General features: G+C 37.9%; 1 protein-coding gene across 13 annotated transcripts in view; it reads right to left on the bottom strand.

Moving 5' to 3' along the window:
• DST (dystonin) overlaps positions 1 to 23,847 on the bottom strand; it is a 438,529-nt gene that overhangs the window by 310,794 nt on the left and 103,888 nt on the right. For 4 of the 13 annotated variants that reach the window (XM_081039443.1, XM_081039431.1, XM_081039434.1 and 1 more), the window contains exon 1: positions 18,897 to 19,716. The exons of the other annotated variants lie outside the window; for them this stretch is intronic. In XM_081039443.1, the coding sequence (XP_080895569.1) occupies positions 18,897 to 18,987 (91 nt within the window). In that variant the 5' untranslated portion in view covers positions 18,988 to 19,716. Of the gene's footprint in view, positions 1 to 18,896; positions 19,717 to 23,847 lie in introns of those variants that run through there. 13 annotated transcript variants of the gene reach the window in all.

The following is a 23,847-nucleotide window of genomic DNA, read 5'->3' as shown; positions in this document are numbered from 1 at the left end:
GGCATTACTTAGCAACTCAAGTCAATATCAAACAATCAAACAGACCCACAGTCATTTTTGCTGAAACACAAATATTAACTTGCAAAATAATGGTCAAGTACTTAACTGCTTTCCAATTGCTCATTGCATGACATGTGTTAGGAACTAATGCAACACATACATAAATAATGTATTCAAAGGGACCAACTAAATGTTTTGATTCACATCAAAAGTGTGGCAATGTTCATACAACACAGAATGAAGCTTGCCAGGAAACAGGAGGCTGCGCTCTCCAGACTTACCCTACTTGGTCAGGACCAGGAGGAAGAGGAAGGACAGCACATGCATCTGGGTGCTTAAGGAGCATAGGTCTTTCTTAGGTCATCATGATTAAGAAAAAGCATTAAACTAGAATTAGAACATTTGGGCTCCAGTTCCAACACTGGTTCTAACTAGTTCTGTGAGCTTAATATCTCTGAGCCTAATTCTTCTCAGACATAAAATGCAGGAGCTAAATTACACAATCTCAGCTCTACAGTTCTGCTCTGTTTTTCAGAATAAATTTGCTGCTGTTCCAAAAAGAATGGTTCCTCGCTGCCTGCCCTACAATAACATTGTTTTATTAAACTAACTCAACTTTAAATATCATATAAATAGGAACACTTATGTTCATGTGAAAAAATATACAAATCTTATGTTATCATGTCTTAATTCTCCAGCTACACCACAACTTTTACATTTTTAGGGTCATACTAACACGAAGACAAATGCAAATGAACAAGGACGATACTGTTTTCCTTTCAGTACTGTCACCAAGCTGAGTCCAGGGCTTCCATCAAAGAAAGAACTTAATAAACATGTGAATAAACTGTATACTAAGGAATTTGAGGATTTTAAGTCTACCACATTTCTACAGTCTATCTAATTATAACACCAGAAAAGTAATGCAAAATTTATATGTACATGAGTCTTATTTAAAAAGAAAAGGAGGACCTCCCACCTCTGGGCATGATGGAGTAATGGACTGGATTTACTCTTCAGCTTTACACAACTATTTTTGTCTCCAAAAACAAAGGCAAAATTTATGAAACCATAGTTTCTGTCTATGTTGGACAATGGACAGAACAGATGACAATTATCTCTGAGCAAAGGAAAACACTACAAGAAAGCCGTGCTACCACTCCAGCTTACTGCCTGGAGTGAATTTCCAGGCTACAGTGCAGGGGTTTGGAGGACTGGGGACAAGAAAGGGGGGTGAGGGCCGCAGTCTCCCTCAGTTGGAGAGACAGAGTTAATCTGAGGAGGTCAAGACAATTAGAATTTGCAGGGCACAGAACCAGCGAGAGCTGCACGAGAGCCAACTTTAGAGATATGCAAAGGGTTGCATCTTTATCTGAGTACTGTGTACATATGTGCAAGGAAACTACCAGAAGTCAAAGAACCACGAGAAAGAAGCTGGCAGGGTACTGCTGTCCTACAAAAGGCACTGCCTCAGTAGCTGGGGAAAAAGTCGTAGGCTTTATAAAGCCTGATCTGGTCCTGCCAAACAAAGCTTAAAAAGCAAATCTTGAAAGGATCTATGCTAAGTACTTAACTGTATTTCAAGTCCAAACTCAAAAACACTTAAAAAAACACATTTAAAGAATTCAGCACCCAACTAAATAAAATTAACAATGCCTGATATCTATGTAATTTTTTATTACATAGGCACGCAAAAGAATTTTTTATTACCAGGCACGCAAAAGAAAGTTAAAAAATCTGACCCATAACAAAGAGAAAAAGTAATCAAAGGAACAGACTCAGAAATGACACAGATAATAGAAGTAGTAAACAGATATTAAAACAGCTATTATTAGCGTACTCCATATGTTCAAAAAGATAGAGAAACACATTGGTATGTTAAGGAGAGATACAGAAGAAATTTAGAGACACAAAAGACCCAAACTGAATTTTTAGAGATGAAAAATATACTGGATGGGATTAACAGCAGGTCAGACAGATACTGCAAATGAAAATATTAGTGAACCTTAGAATAACTCTGCTTGGCTTGATTAAGAAAATGAATTTGGAAAATCCTAAAGCCCAAACCCTCAGTAGAAATTCATTCAGTCAGTCATTTTAAAAACAAAATAGTTTGAGAATCTACAATATGCCAAGTACTGTGACAGGCACTGGAAATATTTAAAAGACTTAAATAAAAAGTATTTTCTATAGTTTCCCAACTTGGTTTTGCAAACTTCAAAACTATTCAATATTCCCTGATTTGATGATTCAATAAACAAGTATGCAATTTGTTTTTCTCAATCGCTCTACTGTATTTCCATATCCTCTCAGTATTAGGTACTTCCTGGGGTTATATTATATTCTACTCCACATAAAAAGAAATTGTACTATAATAGGTCTCTCTACTATAATTTCTTGATTCCTACTTATCAGAGAAATAAAACTTTATGAAACATGAGAAGGAATACAGGACACATTGGCCTCACCGGGGAAAGGGTGTAAGAATGTTACTCCTGGGATACTTTATTCATACTAAGTGTACCACCTCAATCGTTCCATAATGGTTTTCTCCAACAGACTGAGGTCTCCTGAAGGAAAGTAACATTGTCTTTTTCATCTTTGTGCATGTCGTGGGCACCCAATATAATTTTATATATTTGTTAAATAAATGAATTAAAAAAATGAAGTCAGATAAGTCACCAAACAAACAGGAACTCTGGTTAAAGACAGCACTCCTTAGAGACCATTATTCCATTTATTTGTCTGACCTATTCAAGTCAGTGCCTTCTCGCCCCACTGGAGTTTGCCTAAGAAGACAGCCTGTGAGTATATGATCAAGTCAGATGCTGAAAATGATAGCTGAGGTCATAATGAACCACCTCAGCCATAAACGACCACACAAAACATAAGTCTGTAAATTGTTTATGAAAGTGCCAGATGGTCTATTAAGTCAATGTCACTTAATACCCACAACGCTGCTTATAAATTATACCCATCAGAATCACACGGAGGAAGTTTTTCTCAAAAACCAGCAGTGTTTCTTCATTTACATTCAAATACTCAATAATTTTCTGCTTTTAAACTTTCTACTTTATTTGTGGTGGTATTTGTATCTATCACAGAAGTAATAGATACCTTTTTAAAATGTCAAATACTAGAGACTGAAAAAATAATTTCATCTCCTTGAGTTACCCATTATTAACAGTTTGGTTTCTATCTTTCATTTCTCTCCCTATGTTTCAATATAGATTTTTTTCAAAAAGGCCATTCACATTAGCCTCTTCCTTTTAATTTTCCTTAATAATACTTCAGGGAAATGTTATAGGTCAATACTTAGAGTTCTAACTCATATCTTTTATTAGTTGGTTATCATTCCATGGTAGGGAAGTATCAAATTTATTCACCCATCCCCTACTGATAGTCATTCAACTTGTTTCCAGTGTTTTGTAATTATAAACAACATCACAATAAATATCCTGACTTCCACCTGTAGGAAAGATTCTGAAATTTTGGTGGGTCAAAGTGTAGATGTGCCTTCAGCAGCAACCTCCTTTCCCCAAAGATGGTAACAAATCACACGTCCCAGGCAATGCATGAGAGTACTGAATTTTATGCAAAATGCTTTTGGAAAAGGATGATAAGAATAAAAGTGGCTACAAAATTTTAAAAAATACTACCATGTTTCCCCGAAAATAAGACCTAGCCAGACCATCAGTTCTAATGCATCTTTTGGAGCAAAAATTAATATAAGACCCAGTCTTATATAAGACCCAGTATTTATTATATTATATTACATTACATTACATTATTATATTATATTAAAGACCAGTCTTATATTATGTTAAAATAAGACCGGGTCATATTAATTTTTGCTACAAAAGACACATTAGAGCTGATTGTCCAGATAGGTCTTGTTTTCAGGGAAACACAGTAGGTCTAAGGTTTTTCTAACATCCTTTCAATTTCTCCATAGACTTGCCCACTGTCAAAAATTTGTCAGTTGTCTTCAATAAACCTATGCTACAGAAATTTTCTTGTTAAGTTCCAAACAGCAAACTTATAACACATTCTCTCTTAAAAATGCTGTTTAAATGAAGATTAGATAATCCAGACTAATGCAAGGCTATGTTTTTTATTTTAAAAATAGTTAAAAATATATTGATATACAATATACAGTGACATTTTGTAATCAATCCAGAATAATAATTAAAATATATACTATTGGGCCGATTGAAAAAAAGTTTAACACATACATACAACAGGCATGTTCCTATTGGAATAATGCTTTCCAAATCACATCTTTGCCAACCATATACTTACCTTCTGCTTCCATAGACAGAACTGAGGAGACATACCAGCCAGAAGAAACATAACTGAGCAAGGAAGGGGAGGGGAGGTAAAATGTAATATATGGAGACCCAAAAGTGAGGAATGGCATCAGGCCACAATTCGCCTCTATCTCCCAGCTTCCCAGAAACACCAGGAGATAAGCTCCCTCTGCCCTTTCCCATACCTTTCCTTCTCCACACTCTCCACAAACATATACGCACATGCCTTATGTCTATGTGCAGTGTGAGCAAATCCAAACTTTCCGTCCCTTCCACTGCCGCTCCTACTCTCTAAGTGTATTACAACTGAGGATACAAAGCATCGTATTTTTCTCTACTCACAGCAGAAGGGAAGGCTCCAGATTCCAACAGATCCTGAGAAGGGCCATGGGTAGAGGTGAAGTATAGGGGTGATGAGTGGCCCAGAGCCACCTGCCGGGAGCCTGTATCTTGTGGTTAACTAGGAAACAGCCAGATATCCACATGCTAACACAAACACTGCAGCCAAATTGTCACTGAAGCTTTCAAGGGGGAGGAATATTTTAATTGCATGTAATAACTTCAATTTATACTAAGCCTAATCTATTTATTTAAGCCTCGGAACACTGATGAGCCTGCCACATGCAATTTATCATCACGGACCTAATGCTGGTACCTAAAATCCATAAACATCAAATGCAGCACTGAAAATTCAGCATTCCTCACAGTGCATATGTCGGAAAGTAGTCTAGATAGCATACTGCCATCTGCTATTGCTTCAGTTTTCCACTCATTTCTTCTATATTATTGTCCTTACTAACTCTTTAGTAAACCATGGTCTTTTCACTAAATGACTTAGACACAGCCAATGAAAGCATCTCTTCTATCCCAACAAGTACAAAAGTAGACTGAGCATGTGGAGAACCAGAAATCAGGAGACCTCAGTTCAGATCTTGCTTTCCTCTTTGCTGACCCTACTTCTCTGGGGATTGTCTAATATTCATTTAAACAGATTTCAGTTTTCTCAAGTATAAAAGCAAGGTCTAAAAATCAGCACACTCAATGTTTCTATCTTTTCCCTATAACAACCACAAGCAATGGCAATTCTCAAAGATGGGCAGGTAGGAGAGCAGAATGAGGGTTAGATGCAGAAGTATAATACTGTCAATTTGGGGGGGTGGGGAGAGAAGGGAAGGGGAAAACAAACTGAAACAGTTTAAGCAATCCCCCAGAATGAAGCCACTTCAAAACAGAAGACCACAATCTCTAGTCATGATTCTGTAGCTGCCTCTCAGACTCAAAGAATGGCCCACCAGGAATTTTTTGTTCACATTCATTCCTAAAGAATTAAAAATACCATGAAAGAAATCTTCCATTTAACCAGAGATTGAAGAAGGCTTGGAAGGAATGACATTTAGGCGTTTCCTCACTATGCATATGGTCATCATTTAACTAAACACAAAAGAAACACAAACCCATGTTACAGGTAAACTTAATCCCTCAACATATTTCTTAGTTCAGTACCATTAATCAATAATACAGTCTTGAAGACTACACAACTAATAAAAAAAATGCAGTCAATTATTACAACCTATATCAAAAGCCCCAAAGACATTTTTTAAAGGTTTCCAAAAGAAGCCAATTATAGTTTCTGGAAAATAAAAATAAAACCCATGAATATGGTAACCATTCCAAAAATTAAAAATGAGGTGTATGCCATAACTAATAAATGGAAAAGTATGTCAGAAAGTGATGTCAAGAAAAACCGGACATACCACAAAGTAGTATGTTCACAACTCAACAAAAACCATAAAGGACCATGCCCAATGTCTTATGTCTGTCACCCTAAGGATCTAACATACTTGCTGACATACAGGAAACACTCAATACGTGTTTTTTAAAAGAATAAATGATGAACTTAATTCACTAAGGCAAGTACTATATGATGAGAAGGAACATTGACAATCATTCATTTTCATTTATAAGTCCATCCAAGCCTAGTTAGTGGACGAACCAGGAAAACAGATCTCCTGATTATCAGTCATTACTTCCTTTTTTGTTGAGTTTCTGGACATATAACTCAAGAATCTACTCAATCAGGAATTGGTAGTACCTTATAAAAAGTTAGCTGTTAAGTGGCTTATATAACCCATATGATTTTTTTTCTTATCTTGAAAACTGATATTTTTGAAGTTTGTAATTAGATTTAAAGACACCAATGCGATATTATTAAACAGAATCCATCAGGATACAAAATTGCTTAAATGGTTTCATGATAGTGTTTAACACCACTACATAACAGAACACATGCATCAGTCATTAAAAATGTTTTGAAATAATACTTAATAGCATCATAAAATACCATGATATGTAGTGAATAAGCAGGATACAGAACTTTATACAGGGCGGACGCGTGGCTCAGTTGGTTAGAGCGTGAGCTCTGGGCAACAGGCTGCCGGTTCGATTCCTTCATGGGCCAGTGAGCTGCACCCTCCGCAACTAGAATGAAGTCAATGAGATGCTGCTCAGCTCTGGTGGCCAGATGGCTCAGTTGGTTGGAGCACATCCTCTCAACCACAAGATTGCCGGTTCGACTCCCGCAAGGGATGGTGGGCTGCGCCCCCTGCAACTAACAATGGCCACTGGACCTGGAGCTGAGCTGCGCCCTCCACAACTAAGATTGAAACGACTACAACTTGACTTGGAAAAGTCCTGGAAGTACACACTATTCCCGAATAAAGTCCTATTCCCCTTAAAAAAAAAAAGAACTTTATACAAAGTATCCCAAATTTTTAAATGTTATATATTAAGGAAAAAAGAGAAATGGAAAAGGAGAAGGAAATGTGTAAAATATTAATGTATTTGAATAAAACTAAAGATTACTTTTATTCATATTTTGTACATTTCTTTATTTTCCAAAAATGTTAGCAAGTTTATGCCATAGATTTTTCTTCCCACATTCTACCAAGTATTTACATAGTTCCACCTTTTCAACTGAATAATACAGAAATTAAATCTTTAGCCAATGGGATAGTTTTTCTGCTTAAATGTGAAACCCTATCATTTTAAAAGCTACTTCAATTAATAATGGAAATAAAAGATAATGAAGTTTTTCCCTCAAGTAACTAAATCCTCAACAACCAGCAACAGAAATCTCCACTGAAGTGTATAGATCAAGGGTAGACCAAAACCACGTTAAACAAAAAGTAAGCCATACTTCTCTCCTTCCTACACATGGATCTCTACCAGTAATTCCAGAACGTATTCAATGGCTATTTACTTAAACTGAGACTATTTGCCTCTCACCATATACATTACTTAATCTATACTGTTAATAATAACTTTGAATGCATATAAAGAAGGGCCACAATTTTCTACAATAGTTTCCAGCCAGCCAACAGTCAATGCAATCATGAGAGCCTGGTTTCCTTAGTTATAAAATAAGGGCACTGGTTCTTATGTTACTTCTCTCAGAGTGGGTATAAGAATCTAATTACATCATATATGTAAAAATATAGGTTATGCATGGTGCTATCATTATTACGGTCATCAATCTAATAAGTTTTCTATATCATGTTAAGAGTGTCTCACTCAATCTATAAATTGGCTGAGTGATGCCTACAAGATTTTTCACTACTAAATCCTGAGATTTGATAATATAATTATGGTATTTGTAGAGTTCTTAAAAAGGGAGGATAAAGTTTTCAAGTGAACACTGATTATCTATAAACAAAATGTGTCTGGTTTCCACTGAAGCATGGATTAACTCATTACGATAACACTTTTCCTACAAAGCAAAGAGTGAAATACAAGGTCAGATGGTCCAGATGAAATGGTACGGTCACAAAAGCCCTCTGCCCACACCATCTACCCCCACAACACAGAGCCTTCTCCTTTCATGGAAATTCTGCCTTCCTTCAAATGCCAACCCTGCTTGTGAAATCTTGGATGCTCAGATTACTGCGCTTTTGTAGCACTCACTTACAGTAAGTGGAAATGGCCCACCTTCCTCATCCAACTGTGCTCTCAGGAGGCTACAGGCCTGTAGCCCTGGGTCCCCTCTCCCTCCCCTAGACTCTAGTTCCTTTGCACAAAGTATAGGATCAATAACTGTTTTGAATTAAACTACATATTTCAATTTGGCGAGGATGAATTTCTTCTGGCCCCAAGTACTTTCTCTCTTCCTTGTTTTTCTAGGGAAATAGTACAACATGTGATGGAGGCTGGGGGTGGGGGTGGGTGGGGGATAATACATGGTAACTTGTTCACTTGAAGCATGTGATCAATTATAATTTCTGATGAAAAATATAAGAAATGTGAGGTTAGGAACAATGCTGCTGGAATGTGTCAAAGACATGCTCATTATAAAAGTATTTCATACTGTTTATCATTTTTATTCTACTGAAGCACAAATTTATATTTTTATGTCATTTTCTAAATGTAAAAGCACGGAGGTTAAGTACATCTCTGTTTTTCCACCAGAAAAGTAAAGCATCCTTGCATTTTGCTTTCTGCAACTTAGAATTCTTCAATCCTGTAGACCCTCCAAAACTTTTCAAAGAAAAAAAGTATAAATGCTACAAATTATCTATAGTAACTAGTTACAGCTCCTGATATAGCTTAAAGAACACATTTAATAACACCACAAACGCCCTTAACCATAACTGTAAGCACTTTCTTAAGGAAATAATAAAATTCACACTACATGCAAAATTAAACTCTGAATTTCAATGACTCAGCTTTTTGTCTACTAAGTATTTTCAGTATTCTCTAGTTTCTGTTATGTAAATAAAGTTACCACAAAAATGACAAAATGAACAACCGACTACCCCTTTAATCATTCACATTTTTTTTTTTTTAGCGAAGGCAGTCAATGGTGTTCCAGCATTCGTAAATATTTACAGGCTGTGGCTCTCCTAAAAATATTCTAAAAGAAAATTCAGGTAATCTTGCTCTACCTCTTAACACATACACTTTTAAAACTCAAACATGATCATTTACATAAAAGCAATGTCTTTACTCCAAGGGGCAAGAGTAAAACTCTGTGTTATTTTACATATATATACAGTATTACACTCAGGCTACAATCATATCGCTGTTACAAAACCTTTCTAAAAAATTGAAACAAACTACTTTCTACCTAATCCTACTTCTGATTACATTTTAAAAGAAGTAATTCGATATCCTAAGAGTTTAACTTTCATATGTTTTGCAGGACATGGACTACCTATTTCAGTCTATATTTAAAATAGAACAGTTCAACTAATTTTAGACTCGTGTTACAAATCATAGCTGCCAACCAACTGGATACCTGATTGCAGCAACATATGTAGATATACTAAAGCAAACTGTCAGATTGCTGAACTCTGAGACATGCCATGTAACTGGTGTCTGTGAAGTAGGTACAATACACAACGTAAGTGCCCAAAACAAAATACCCTGTTTCCCCGAAATAAGACCTAGCCAGACAATCAGCTCTAATGCATCTTTTGGAGCAAAAATTAATGTAAGACCCAGCATTGCATTATATTATATTATATTATATTATATTATATTATATTATTTACCCAGTCTTACATTAAAATAAGACTCGGTATTATATTGTTATATTATATCATATCATATCATATCATATCATATCATATCATATCATATCATATGACCCGGTCTTATATTATAGTAAAATAAGACCAGGTCTTACATTAATTTTTGCTCCAAAAGATGCATTAGAGCTGATTGTCTGGCTAGGCCTTATTTTCGGGGAAACACAACAAGATGACCATCTGAAAGGAAATAATGAGGGCCTTACTTATTTAAATAGTATCTATAACATGCAATGGTTTAAAAGTGTTGAAAGGAGATAACAGTATAAAGTTCTACTACGTAACCATTTAACCCTCAAACAACCCAATTTAGAAGAGGGCAAAAGATCTGAACAAACAGCTCACCAAAGGAGACATGCAGATTGCAAATAAGCATATGAAAAGATACTCCACATCATATGTCTTTAAGAAATTGCAAATTAATTCAGTACCACTATAATCTATCAGAATGGCTAAAATCCAAAATACTGACAAAACCAAATGCTGGTGAGAATGTGGAACAATAAGAACTCTCATTCACTGCTGGTGGAAATGAAAAACAGTACAGCCTCTCTGGGAGACAGCAGTTTATAACAGGGTAAATACAATCTGACCATACGATCCAGGAGTCACACTCCTAGGTATTTATCCAAATGAGTTGGAAACTTATGTCCACATAAAAACCTGCACACAAATCTCTATAGAAGCTTTATTCAGAGTTGACAAAAATTGAAAGCATCAAGATGTCCCCTTCAATACTTGAGTAGATAAACAAACTGTGGTACCTCTAGACAATGAAATATCATTCAGCAACAAAAAGAGATGAGCTATCAAGCCATGAAAAGACACGGAGAGACCTTAAATGCACACTAAGTGAAAGTGAAGCAGGGCCAGGTTGGAACCCCCATAGTAGAGGCTTTGCCACATCCCCAGCATCACCTTTTCTTGACCTAAAGCTTAGTAATAGATTATTCCTCTGCATCTTGAGCTCAAGATGTCACCTGTCCCAGTTCCCTGTTTTAGAAAATCACCCTGAAACTTATAATTAATACCCCCATGCTTACTGATCACAATCTTTATGGCCTAGCATTCTTTCCAAGTTACTGTCATCACTGCTCCTAGGTTGAGGACCATGTTGGAGGGCCACATCGCCAGAAGGAAGGCTCCATGCAGACTCCCAGAAGCATCACGTAGCCTCTGGAGGAATGCCCAGAGTTTCCCTTAAATATCCAGGCTGGTCTGAGAATGTCAAGGCAGTTTTTGCAGGTGTTAACCTGCTGCCTTCTCAGACCACCAGTGCTCTGATAATAAACACTTCTTCTACTACTCAACTCCTGTGTCAATCTATTGGCTGAGCAGTGCAGGCAGCACGAGGCCCTGGACTCGTTTGGCCTCTAGTTTCAAAAGAACCAGTCTGAAAAGGATACATACTGTATGATTCCAACTATGACATTCTGGAAAAGGAAAACCTATGAGAGGCAATAGAAAGATCAGTGGTTGCCAGAGGTGGCGGGAAGAAAAGAGTGAATAGGTAAAACACAGAGGATTTGGGGGGCAGCAAAACTTTATGTATGATAATGTAATCGTAAACAGATGATATGCCTTTGTGAAATCCCATAGAACTGCACAACACAGTGAACGCTAATGTAAACTATGGATCTTAATTAATAATAGCCTATTAATATTCGTTCATCAATCATAACAAATGTACCACTCCAATACAAGATTTCAAAAGGGGAAACTGCGGGGGGGCGGGGTGAGAAGAAAGGGAGTTTAGAGGAACTCTGTCCAATTTTTCTGTAAACCTAAAACTTCTCTAAAAAAATAGTGTATTGATTTTTTTTTTTTAAGGCTCCTAACCTAGGAGGAGCCAGAGTACTTGAGTTCTTAGGTCTGCCTCATTCGTTAACTGTCTATGTCATCTCTTCTGCTCAAAATACTTCATATGCTCCTCTTTTATTCTACCTTTATTAACCCAGTGAGGTAGACAGTAGGCAGATCTGCTGCGTCTCACTCACTGGCTTAAAAGAGGTAGGATAAAATGTGCCACAAGCAGTACTACTTCATGCCGAAAATCATGACTACAAATTGTCACACTGGCATGGCCAGCATGGAGAACTTTAACACTGAACATAGGGTCATTTTTTAATTCACTGAAACAATTGTATCTTTGTATAATGTCTTTAATACCCAGATTCAATGGGAAATATTTTCACCCACTAGAGAAAAATCAAGACTTTGTCAACTCCCTTTGCGATTCCTTCCAGGAAACATTTCAGGCATGTATCAAAGCAGCCACATTCACTGGTGACATTTACAAAACTTAATTCTTTTCAAAATCTTGTCAACCTAAATACACACTGGAAATGCTTATATTAAAATTTTATTTTCCTTTCATGGATAGTTAATTAGAAATTACAATCCAGTTAAAATATACCAGTTTAAGCTCCCAAATCTATTTAATATTTGAATTGATATAAATCTCTACGAATTTTTAAACTATTAATTTTGATTTCATGCATCCATTTAACACATCTCAGAAAGTTCTAGTATTAATCAAAATCATAATCATAAGAAAAAATTCTCATAAAAACTATTTCTGCAACATTTTCTAGTCAATGTAATGAAATTCAAAATATACATATATAGTTTATGTTAAATGTTCATGTTCAAATAGCACTTGATGTTCAAATGCTATTACTACCACTTATAGTTGTATGATTTCAGGAAAATTAACTTCTCTAAGCCTCAATTTCCATACTGGTAAAATGGCAGCAGCCATAGTCAAGATAAGGAGCTATGAGAGTTGCAAATTATATATATATAATTCATTTATAATACTCAGCACTGTGCCTGGCATATAAGTTGGCAGGCATACGAACAGTAGCTATTATTTTTACCATTTTAAGATAAAAATTAAGGGATTAACAGATAAATTCAAGGATCATTTAGAACTTACATTAAATGATCATATAGCCATGAACTTCTTATATACCAAACGAAACTGACTACAAATCTGCTGAAGCTTATGTAGAAAAAAAACAAAAAATGAAAAAAAAATTGTTGAAATATATTGCAAGATTTGTTTTTCAATCATTTATAGGTAGTTACTTCTAAAAAGGATCTGAAACCAATAACTTTATTTGCTTATAGAAAACAGATTCACTACTGGAATATAATACAAATCATACAAAGAGGGTCCCCAGCAAGAGGATTGATAAGGTATTACTTATGAAGCTCCACATTCAACAGAACATTCTAGTTTTCTATAGATCACATTATTTGCTGTATTTCCAAGGTCAAACAAAATAGTATTAACTTCATTTCACTCTATTTCACCAAAGAAGGTCAAATAATGATTAATACTAAAATTTTGTTTCAAAAATATATTTTTCTAGTGAACCTTTTTTTACAAATAAAAAAATAATTATTTTATGAATTAGAAAAAAGAAAAACTCCAGGTTTCTTCAAATGTAACTTCAACAACAAAAGTTGAACTCCTGCTGTCCCCAATGACAGAACCAACCAGTCAGACAAGCTGTCAATTTCTGAAATTTATTTTGAATCCAAGCTTCTATCCCAAACACCAGGATTTTACAGACCCGTATCCCTGCTTCTGAGTAGTCTTTCCTTCCACTCAATCTGCTACAGTTACTAGAGTTATCTCTCTAAAACCTATTTCACTGGTAACATCCTGATGAAGAGCATCAAGGTTCTTCTCCCTGCCTATAGAATAAAGCCCAAACTCAGTCTTGGGTGATTCACTAACAGTATCTAACAACTGGTTTCATCCCTGAACTGATACGTTTCTTACAGAGTGAAGCAATGAACAAGTTCTTTGGCCAATTTAAATCCTAGTTATTTGGTGTAGAAATTACTTCTCAAATCCATGTAGTAACATTACACAACATTCAAGTGTGTCATTTTGAAACTCCTCAGAGATTTTGGTAAACCTTTCAGTCTCTCAAACTTTAGCGAAGTCAAATGCATTGTGTTATGGATGTTGATGTGCCCAAACTTTACAATTTCAAGACAGACACTCACCCTCTGCATGCCAGATACTGCAGGTTGCAAACCCAATATCCATTCTTCCCTTATTCTTTACAAACAGAACTTCAATTTGGGGGCTTTAAGTGGGGCCAGCTGAAAAATCTGTATTTTCCTAATCCACCTTGCAGAGAGCGGTGGCCCCTGGGACAGTTCTGGCCAATGAGATACAAGTGCAAGTTCCTAAATGGGCTTCTACAAAAGCTCCTTAAAAAGAGGCCGAATCAACTAGGTTGCATCTTTTGTCCTTTGCCCTCGCACTTCCACTTCTTCCCATCTGGAAGAGGAGCAGCCATCTTGTGATGATGGAACCATCACATGGTACACTACAAGCGGCTACACAGAAATATAGGAGTTTGGGTCCTATTGGCAGATAGAAACACCCCACAGCCCTGTCCTGTCTACCTTGGGCCTTTCATTACCTTAGAAAAAGGAAACATCTATTTGGTTAAGCACTATCATCTGTTACAACCAAACACAATCTTAACTAATCCTCATTACCAAATTAAGCCTGTTTAATTTTTTAAAGAAAACTAAAAACCCAGACTTATTCTGTTTTAACTAGCTACAAAATAGCACCGTCACGATGCAACACAGTGAAAGTTCACTTATTACACAACTATCTATTAAGCCATGAGCAGAGCATGAGGAACAAAATTTGAAATCAAGTTTTTGTAGAATCCTGGAAACTAACTGAAAACCACTGAGCCAGGTCATCAAAGACTACACTATATGGGGGGGGGGGGGCTATTCCTGGAAACCTTTATACAGTTGTCCCCCATTTATCCATGATTTCACTTTCCGCAGTTTCAGTTACCCGCAGTCCATCTCTGTCCGAAAATATTACATGGAAAATTCCAGAAATAAACAATTCTTAAGTTTTAAATTGCATGTCATTCCAAATAGTATGATGAAATCTCTCCCATCAGGCTCTGTCCTGCCCGGAATGTGAATCCTCATTTTTCCATCATATCCGCACTGTATATGCTACCCACCTGTTAGTCACTTAGTAGCCTTCTTGGTAATCAGATCAACTGTCAAAGTATCGCAGTGCTTATGTTCAAGTAACCCTTATTTTACTTAATAGTAACCCCGAAGCATAAGAGTGATGATGCTGACAATTCTGATATGCTAAAAAGAAGCTGTAAAAAGTACGTATTAGGGCCGGCCCGGTGGCGCAGGCGGTTAGAGCTCCGTGCTCCTAACTCCGAAGGCTGCGGGTTCGATTCCCACATGGGCCAGTGGGCTCTCAACAAAAAAAATAAATAAAAAATAAAAAAGCCAATAGTTTCTTAAAAAAAAAAAAAAAAAAAAAGTACGTATTAACATACACATATGTATAGGAAAAAACCATAGTATATGGTTCAGTGCTAGCACAGAGTTCAGTGCTAGCCATGGTTTTGGGTATCCACTGGGGATCTTGGGATTAAACACGTGGGGATCAGTCGATAAGGGGAGACTACAGTACTCCAACTTTCAATTCAACTGGCACCAGAGTTGGTTTACGCAGTAAAAGGTCAGGATTTTTACCAATCACAAATTTGGTAGGCCATAAAACTGAACTGAAAATGAAACTACAGTTGGAGTAGTTCTCAGTTACTTTTGTCACCATGCACATGGCAGAATTCTATAGCCCTACTGAGAGAAGGGACTAAAGGAATTACTCAAAGATTTCATGAAAACCAGAAAAGTTTGACTTTTTTCAAAATAATCAAAGAGGGTTTTTTCAGTGATATTAGAGACAAGCGACAAATCTGCCATTCAACTTTCATAGAGAATAATAATGAAAGACATTTTACAGTTGTCTGGGGACAACTAACTTCCAGGTCAATGGAAAAATATCCATTTTGTTGGACCAAAATAATTTAATGTCTTTTTAAATTAAGTCTAAAAATATAGAATAAAATCTATTGGGTTTACATTAATGATCTCATTTTCACACTTAACATATTTTTAAAAGTAATAATGTGTTGAGAATATAAAATCTTCTAATAACAGACTCAAACAGCAAAACTTCATAAAGTAACATCTCAACAGCAAAATTTCATAAAGTAACATCTAATTAATTTTAATAACATAATAATATAAAGTAGTTAATTATAATAACAGTATATAGCTTAGTTTATTTATACTGACAAGAAAAACAAGAGGGACCATTCTGTATCTTTCATGCTAATCTACAACGTTTTCTATTCCATGAAAAATACACTGGGTAATTTACTATAGATATAAAAGAAAGCCACTAAACATGAGTATTTGTAATACAAACAATAATAAAGAAACACATTTTATTCATAAATAAATACCTTTATTCGCCCTCACTATGGTATCAGCTGAATATGATTTTTTTTAAATCAGATGCCCTGAATATTCTACTTATGAATAGATTTTATAAGTAAAAAGACTAGAATATGAATCAGTACAGTGTACCCTTCTCTGTAGCAAATAGCTCTTTCTGTGTTATTCTAATTCAGCAAACAGTTGCCTATTTTCACTCAGAAGTAAAGGACCAAAGCAAGACACAAGAATAGACCACACCATAAATAATTAAGTCTCACTCGCCACTATTCTTATATTTGAAGTCTTTCCAAGGCCATCTGAGGACTAAGTCTAACAAAACTCCCAACCTCTGAACCTAATAATCCTAAATGCTAACATTATAGATTATTTTAATTCTACACTTCTGACAACAGACAGATTTTGAATTTGTTCCAGCTGACTCTACCACTTACACTATTCAACAGCTGGGGCATATGATAACTTGGCAACCTGATAATATTGTAGCTGAATGCAAACTCATTCTGTAACCAAGAAACTCTGTCAGAAATAAAAAAATCAAAATAACCTCTCTTAAGTTCAAATGGGAATGTATAATGTTTTGAACAACGCATAATTTCAGAAAATGAGCAACTGTACTTTGAAAGTTTAGTGAACTGACACTCCCTATTCAAAGCCTACAATTCTTTTCTGATTAGATCAGCCCCATAGCAAGTCATCAGGATAATAAGCACTGTAGTGAAGTCATCGTACTGGATGGATACTGATGGGAAATCATAACTGACTTCAAAACACATCAGGAAACAATGAGTTTTCCAGGTCTCCGGCTTTTCATGTGATACACTGGCCAATACTCTTACTTTCCTTTCCAAGACTAAATGGAACATAGAACATCTATAAAGCCAAGTATAAGTTGATGACCTAAGCATTTTAAAACCACAAAGAAAATGAAGGAAAGAACCATCACTTTTTCAGCAAAATTTTGGACTATAAGTACAATACTGGCCATTAGGTTATAATTAAAATGAAATGTAGTGAGACCTCCAATAGCCTGCACATCTTTAATTTCCTTTTATTTCTAAAAACAAATAAAGAAAAGCTATTAAATAATGTCTGCCTCCTCAAGACCAGTCAAATCAGCACTTTAGTTATTTCTGTTTGCAAAGTCACCTGAAATCAGCCATCTGTCACTGAAGTAAAATTTTATGAGATATAAATTCATACCACTATAATTTTTTTAAAGTATAAAATGTATATACTTTAGAACTTTCAGACTTTTTAATTTTTAATATAAAGAGCATAGGTATATGGCTTCAAAAATGTTTAGAAGTCTTGATTGATATTTCTCATTTGTAAAGTTCTGGAGACAATTGACTAAGAACCTTATTTTAAAATGGAGCGATAGATGTAAACATGAGTGTATTACAAACACAAACATACACACGCTACAAATGTGCTTTCACCTCAAATATCACTGCATTTGCTCAGTGGCAGTATTATAAACAAAAAGGTCTTGGTACAAAGGACTTCTGATTGTGCTGTTTACAAAATTCTACACGGAGTTAGAGTGTCAGTAATAAAATAAGTTCTAGAAAGAGATAAAACATATTTGTGAGTGAATTCTGAGCTTTTTGGAGATTTGGAATTTAATTATTCAATTTAGGATTTTACATTTCTTTCTAATAATAGAAAACTACATGCATTTTTAACCATATAATCCTCATTTAGTTTACAGAAACTGAGTTTCTTAAACCCACAGCAAACATGTGAGATGCAAAACCATTTTAATGCAACCTATAAAATAGGCCCCTCTTCACTATTAATATATTAAGGCACTGTGAGCTACCCTTGGGTGTGGAGTGTTTTAGAAGCCACAGTAAGGAGATCATCTCTACACACTGAAAAATAATGTCCAGAGACAAGAAGACCCTTTAAGATGAGAAGGTGCAGCTTGTCAAATACCATATTTAACCATAAATTAAACATTATACTAAAATATCAATATTTATTAGTTTGGCATAGATTTTCCACAGCACAAAGGATAGACAGAAAAACATCTCATAATATACTCCTTTACATTTAAATTTACAACAGATTCACTGACTAAAGTCTTACATCCATCACACCATCAAATAATCTTTGATACATAAGAATATATACATATATACACATACACAATATATGTACATATATATGTATCCATAAACTTTTTCCAAATAAGATCATTTTAAGAAAAATGATTTGGTAATGCTCTCAGTGGTGAAACCACCCATTAATTTAAGAACCCAAGAACCTTTTCTATAGAGTTAACCTATACCTCATGCCAATTGACAGCAGCAATGCCTTAGGAATCCCATGGAGAATTAATCAGTATCCACCCTCCCAGGAAGAATTATGATTATGCGTAGTGCTTAAGAGCTTTTACAAGGGAGAGAAAACACAATGTGCTTCTTGGAAACCAAATCCCTGCCCCCCACTCTACCATCCATCCAAGGGCGTCTCCAGACCGCCGCCTACACCACCACCCGCCCAGCGTTGGGGGTACTGGTCCCCTAAAAGACCTGGTCCATGCCCAAAACTGGTCCAGACACCTGTTTTCTTGTGCCCAAGCAGTGGTGGCTCTGATTAAGCAAAGGTAACAGTTATCCCACTGGTCCCTGCCAAGCCCCGCAACCAGAGCGAGAGCGGGGGAACCACATACCTTTGTACCTCTCCAGGACATCCTCGTAGGCCTGGAGGTACTCCTGCTCCTCCATGTACAGGTAAGCGGCTGGGGAGAGGTACCCCGCCATGCCGAAGTTTATCTAAGCGATGACTGGCCAATTCCCCTCTCCCCCTCGGAACCCGGGACAGTATCGTAGTCAGCAAGACGCAGCCTCTAGAACTGGGAAAGCGGAAGGAGCAGCAGGCTGGGGAAGAGCTCTGAAGCCGGAGATGCAGAGTTGGGGGCGCCAGGGGGCGGTGGGCGCTGGAGCAGGCAAAGGAAACGCCCAGGCCCCCTGGCTGGCCGCGGGTGCCGGGCCGCCAAGGCTCCCGGGGAGCCAGAGTCCCTCTCGGGTTTCAGGAGCAGCAAATCTCGGCGATCCTGGGGGCGGCGACCAGCAGCGCCACCCCAAGCAGCGGAGCCAGGGGCACGGCGGGGATGGGCGAGGGGCAGCTGGCACCCGGACCCTCTGGGGCCAATGCAGCTGCCACCCTGGCCCTGCACTAGGCGCCTGCTCCGGGCCGCACCGAGACCGCGGCGGCCGTGCGGGAGGATGGGCGCGCTGCCTCCGCCCGGGATGCTGCGCGGCGCATCTGCGGCATTTCCTGGCCGCCGCACCGCAGACACTCGCCCGCGCCCCGGGAGAGAGGGAGGGAGGAGGGAGGAGGGCGGAAGGGAGGGGGCGAGCACGGCGGTCAGCGCCCCAGCTGGCTCCGCTCCGACCCCGGCTGGCTGGGCTCCGACCCCGGCGCCGCTGGGCCCCTCCCTTCTCGGCAGAGCCCTGCTGCCCCAGGCCCTCTCCCCCGTCCGCCCACCCGGCTTGACCGCACTGCCAAGCACGCCCACCCCCGGACATGACCGGCTGGCCCTGGATCGCCAAGGACAAGGTTTCTATTTGGGACCCACAACAGGTGCCTGGGAAACAAAGCAGCAGATCGCGGCCACAGACGTGCGCAGCCCCCTGCTGAGGGGCCGGCGTCTCTCCCGGGTGAGGGAGCGGTGGGGAGCAGAATGGGAAATACTTTTTAACCCAGCTTATGGCACAGAAGGACACTGGTAACGCTGTGGCAGTGCGTGCGGAGCGGGAAGGGTACAGGGGTCCGCGACCAGGGCACATCTCAGGGGCAGGGCGGGCGGCCTCTGCAGGTGGCCCGGCGCATCAGGGCCTGACAGCCTGGGAGCCTGTGCGCCTGCGCGCCCCGCCACCCCGCGGTGGCCAGGAGACCGGCCCGCGGTCCCTCCCTTCCGCCCCCCAGAGCCGGCCTGAGAATCTGCTGCTGCGATAGGCACAGGCCCAGCCCATTCTCAACTCTCCAGCTTACTTTGTCACCTCCCTTCTCTCTACCCATTATTCATTCCCCACAATACCGGTATCCTATGAACCTGAGTAAAAATGGGAACATTCCTCTTAACTTTGTCCTATTATATACTAAAGTGGGTGAGTTTAGAGGTCCACTGATAGAACTAGATGGTACCCAGGCATGTAATTGGATGTGTTCAAAAGTCCTGACTGAAGTCAAGCTGCCTTGAATGAATTCCTGGCTCCTTCCTGTGTGATACAGGCAAGCTAACCTCTCTCTCTGAGCCTCTCTGCATCAGTAAAATGGGAATAACAGTGCCTACCTCATAAAGTTGCAATATTAAATAGCTTTATAAGTGTTAGTTTTCTATTATTATTAGAAAAACCAGCCCACTGTTGACTATCTGACTTAAGACAACTTCACCTCTTGCCCACTTCTTTCCTCCCTATTTCCTCCTTTCAAGTATACTTACCTTTTGTCCTTGATTTTGTTTTTGCTTTCTTTTTCAGTGTTGTGAATCTGGACCATTTTCCTTCCATTAACTCTTAGATGGGGATGAGTATACGTGAAAAAACTGTATACTCTTAAAAAATACTTAACTTTGAATTGGAAAGCTTTACTTCTCAGCAATCAGCCTATTCCAAACAAAGCAAAACTACATCTCTCTGTTTTTATTATGACCAGTCTTATAACCTAATTTTGATTCCATGTCCCACTGTTTATGAAGTAACAAACACATACCATATGGGACACCTTCTTGAAATGAAAGTGTTAGGAATTAGATTCCTAAGAGTCAGTCCATCTACAGATCATACATGTACAGGCACAGATTCTCAAAAGTGTCTTTTCTCCCTCACAATAACTAAGGTCATTGAGGGCACAGTCTGAGTCTTTATCAGAGACTGACACCCAGTAGTACCCAGTTTTATTAATATAATCAGTATACACCTAAGTGATTTTAACTGTCCATTTAAGGAGCCAGTCAAAATGAACAAAAGCAGCACTGGGGGTTGTCTGTAAAAGTAACCTTTGTCCCATGCATTCTTGTAATGATAATATAGGGTCAATCTGCTGATAATAATAGTGTTTCACAGACAATAGTTTAGTGGTTACCAGAAGGTAAGGGCGGGGGTGGTAGATAAAGGGGATCAAATATATGCTGATAGAAGGAGACCTGACTCTGGGTGGTGAACACACAATGTGATTTATAGAGGATGTAATACAGAATTGTATACCTGAAAATTTATGTAACTTTACTAACAATTGTCATTAATAATAATAATAATAATAATAACAATAATAATAGTGTATTTCATAAGTAAGCAGCAAAAGCACAGCAGTTACGAGGTGGGGTCTCTGAAGTCAAGACTGCCTGAATTCAGATCCTACCTCTACCACTTCCTAGTTGGATGACCCTGGGAGGAGTCCGTCTCAGAAGATTTCTAGATTGAAAAATGGAGAAAATAATAGTACCTACTTCACAAGGTTGTTGGGAAGCCTAAATGAAATAATGTTAAGTGCTTATGAGAACATCTGGCCATCAGTAAAACTATTATTTATAGAGCATTTTACGTGTGCAAGGAATTTACAAAATGTTTTCCATTCACTCCTTTATTTAATAACCTCAACCAGGCCCTTTGACAGAGAAAATGAATCTGAGAAAAGTTCAGTAAATTATCCATGAAAACACAATTGGTTAGTGATAGAGGGGGAATTAAAATCCAAGCTTTCCTAAGTCCAGAGTCTGACTCTGCGTAGAACCTTCTGTTCCAACTTCAGAGAATTCACATGGGACAAAAATCTATATTTTAATATAGCATTCACATGGGACAAAAATATAGCATTCACATGGGACAAAAATCTATATTTTAATATAGCATTATCACTAACAAACCATGTATCTTTACAGGCACTTCAAGACTGAAAAACCCAACTTACAGTATCCTGTAGCTAAGAACAGCAGATCTGTATTGTTCTTATGTAAAGGGCATTAGGACGGGTATTACAAAGCCCCTTTCCTTACATTCTTTTACCATATTCTCGCACTGACTCCTCTGAGAGACAGGAACAGAATATGTTTTAGTATGAGATTTTAAAATGAAGAAACCATAATAAATGCAAAAGCACTTTGAAAAATATAAAATGTCAGACATGTGACACCATCACCAATATGACTTTCTGAAATTTAAACCTGATTATGTCACTGCACAGTTTAGAAATCTTTCAGCCTAGTATAATCTCTTCTGTATTGTACACGCACTTTTACAGTTTCTGCTATTCCCTACCAAATCCCATGCTTTAGCTACACATATTACTTCAAGTTTCCATTGAAAAACATCTCCCTACCTTTGTTCTCACAGTTTCAGCCCTCTGAAATGGTGTTCCCTTACACCCTAATTCCATCAAGCTCTTTAAATCTCACCTTAAGTGACACTATCCCTCAGAAACCTTTCAGGAACCCCTCATGCCTCCCCTCTCCATCCAAATTAATTAAACTCTCCTCTGGGTTCTTTTAATATTAGGTACTTATGGCCATTGCAACTAATGTCTTGCACCATGTTGAAACTGACAACACATCTATTTATCATATTAAACAATGACTTCTTTAAAGGCAGAACTGTGTGCTTTTCTTCATTTTATTCCAGGGGCTCAATATTTATTAAATGTGAGTGAATTAAGGTATCCCACAGACTGTGCGGTCTTGTTGGCTCTAGACATTCTCACATTCAATTCTATTTTTTATGACCTTAATAACAAATAAAGATATTGAACTTTCAATTCTTTTATTACTAAGTAGTGAACACTATGGACATCGTCATACCATTTCGGAACCTCACCCCATCTCTTACTAGAATGAATTTCCAAGATGGGGTGAGTTTCAGGCAGACTGTGAAAATGTCTAATAAAATTAGAAGTTAAAAATCTCAATAGTATGTTTTCAAACAATACACAGCACCAAATTCTATCAGATTTCTTGTTCCCCTGTCCTCACAGTGGGTGATCAGTGGCAAATTTAACACATGATATATCTCAATTTCATATTTTAGCCACATTATGATTAAACAGATACTTGTGAATTGGCCTCCAAGTCTATGCTCCACTTATGATTACTGATTGATTATCATTTGTGTAGCAAACAGCCAATTTACCATTTATTTTAAACACTAACAATACACTTTCATACTAGGCTGCTTATTCTGTTTGCTGTTTAATGCTGCTTTGTTCTGTTTTTGATTAATATTATAATTTCAAAAGTATGTATATTTTAGGTCTCGAGTGCATTAACTGCCACTAACTTGGTAGCTACCCCCACAAATCATTTAAGGAACATTTTACAAAAAATACGACATGGGCCCAACTTCATGGTGTCTGCAGCCCACTAGCAATATCGGCATCTGCTTGTCCACTGCATCCTGTAAGCACTCCAGTTCTGCCAGTTCTTCCCCACCTTGAGTGTACACTTAGGGTGGGTTACTTCCACCAACTTCTCATGACTTTCTGCCTCATCGTCTTTCTCAGTTTATATCATCTTATTCCCCCTGACAAACATCTGCCCTGTCCTTCTCTCATAACCCCTTCCTTCACTACCAAAAACAAGATATCTACCTCTGCCACCACTCTCAAAATTCTCAAGCTAGAAGCACCTT

This window comes from Rhinolophus hipposideros (genome assembly GCF_964194185.1).
Source record: "Rhinolophus hipposideros genome assembly, chromosome: 3".
Lineage (NCBI taxonomy): Eukaryota > Metazoa > Chordata > Mammalia > Chiroptera > Rhinolophidae > Rhinolophus > Rhinolophus hipposideros.
Note: the sequence above shows the minus strand (reverse complement) of the source record. Positions and strands in the feature narration are given on the sequence as shown.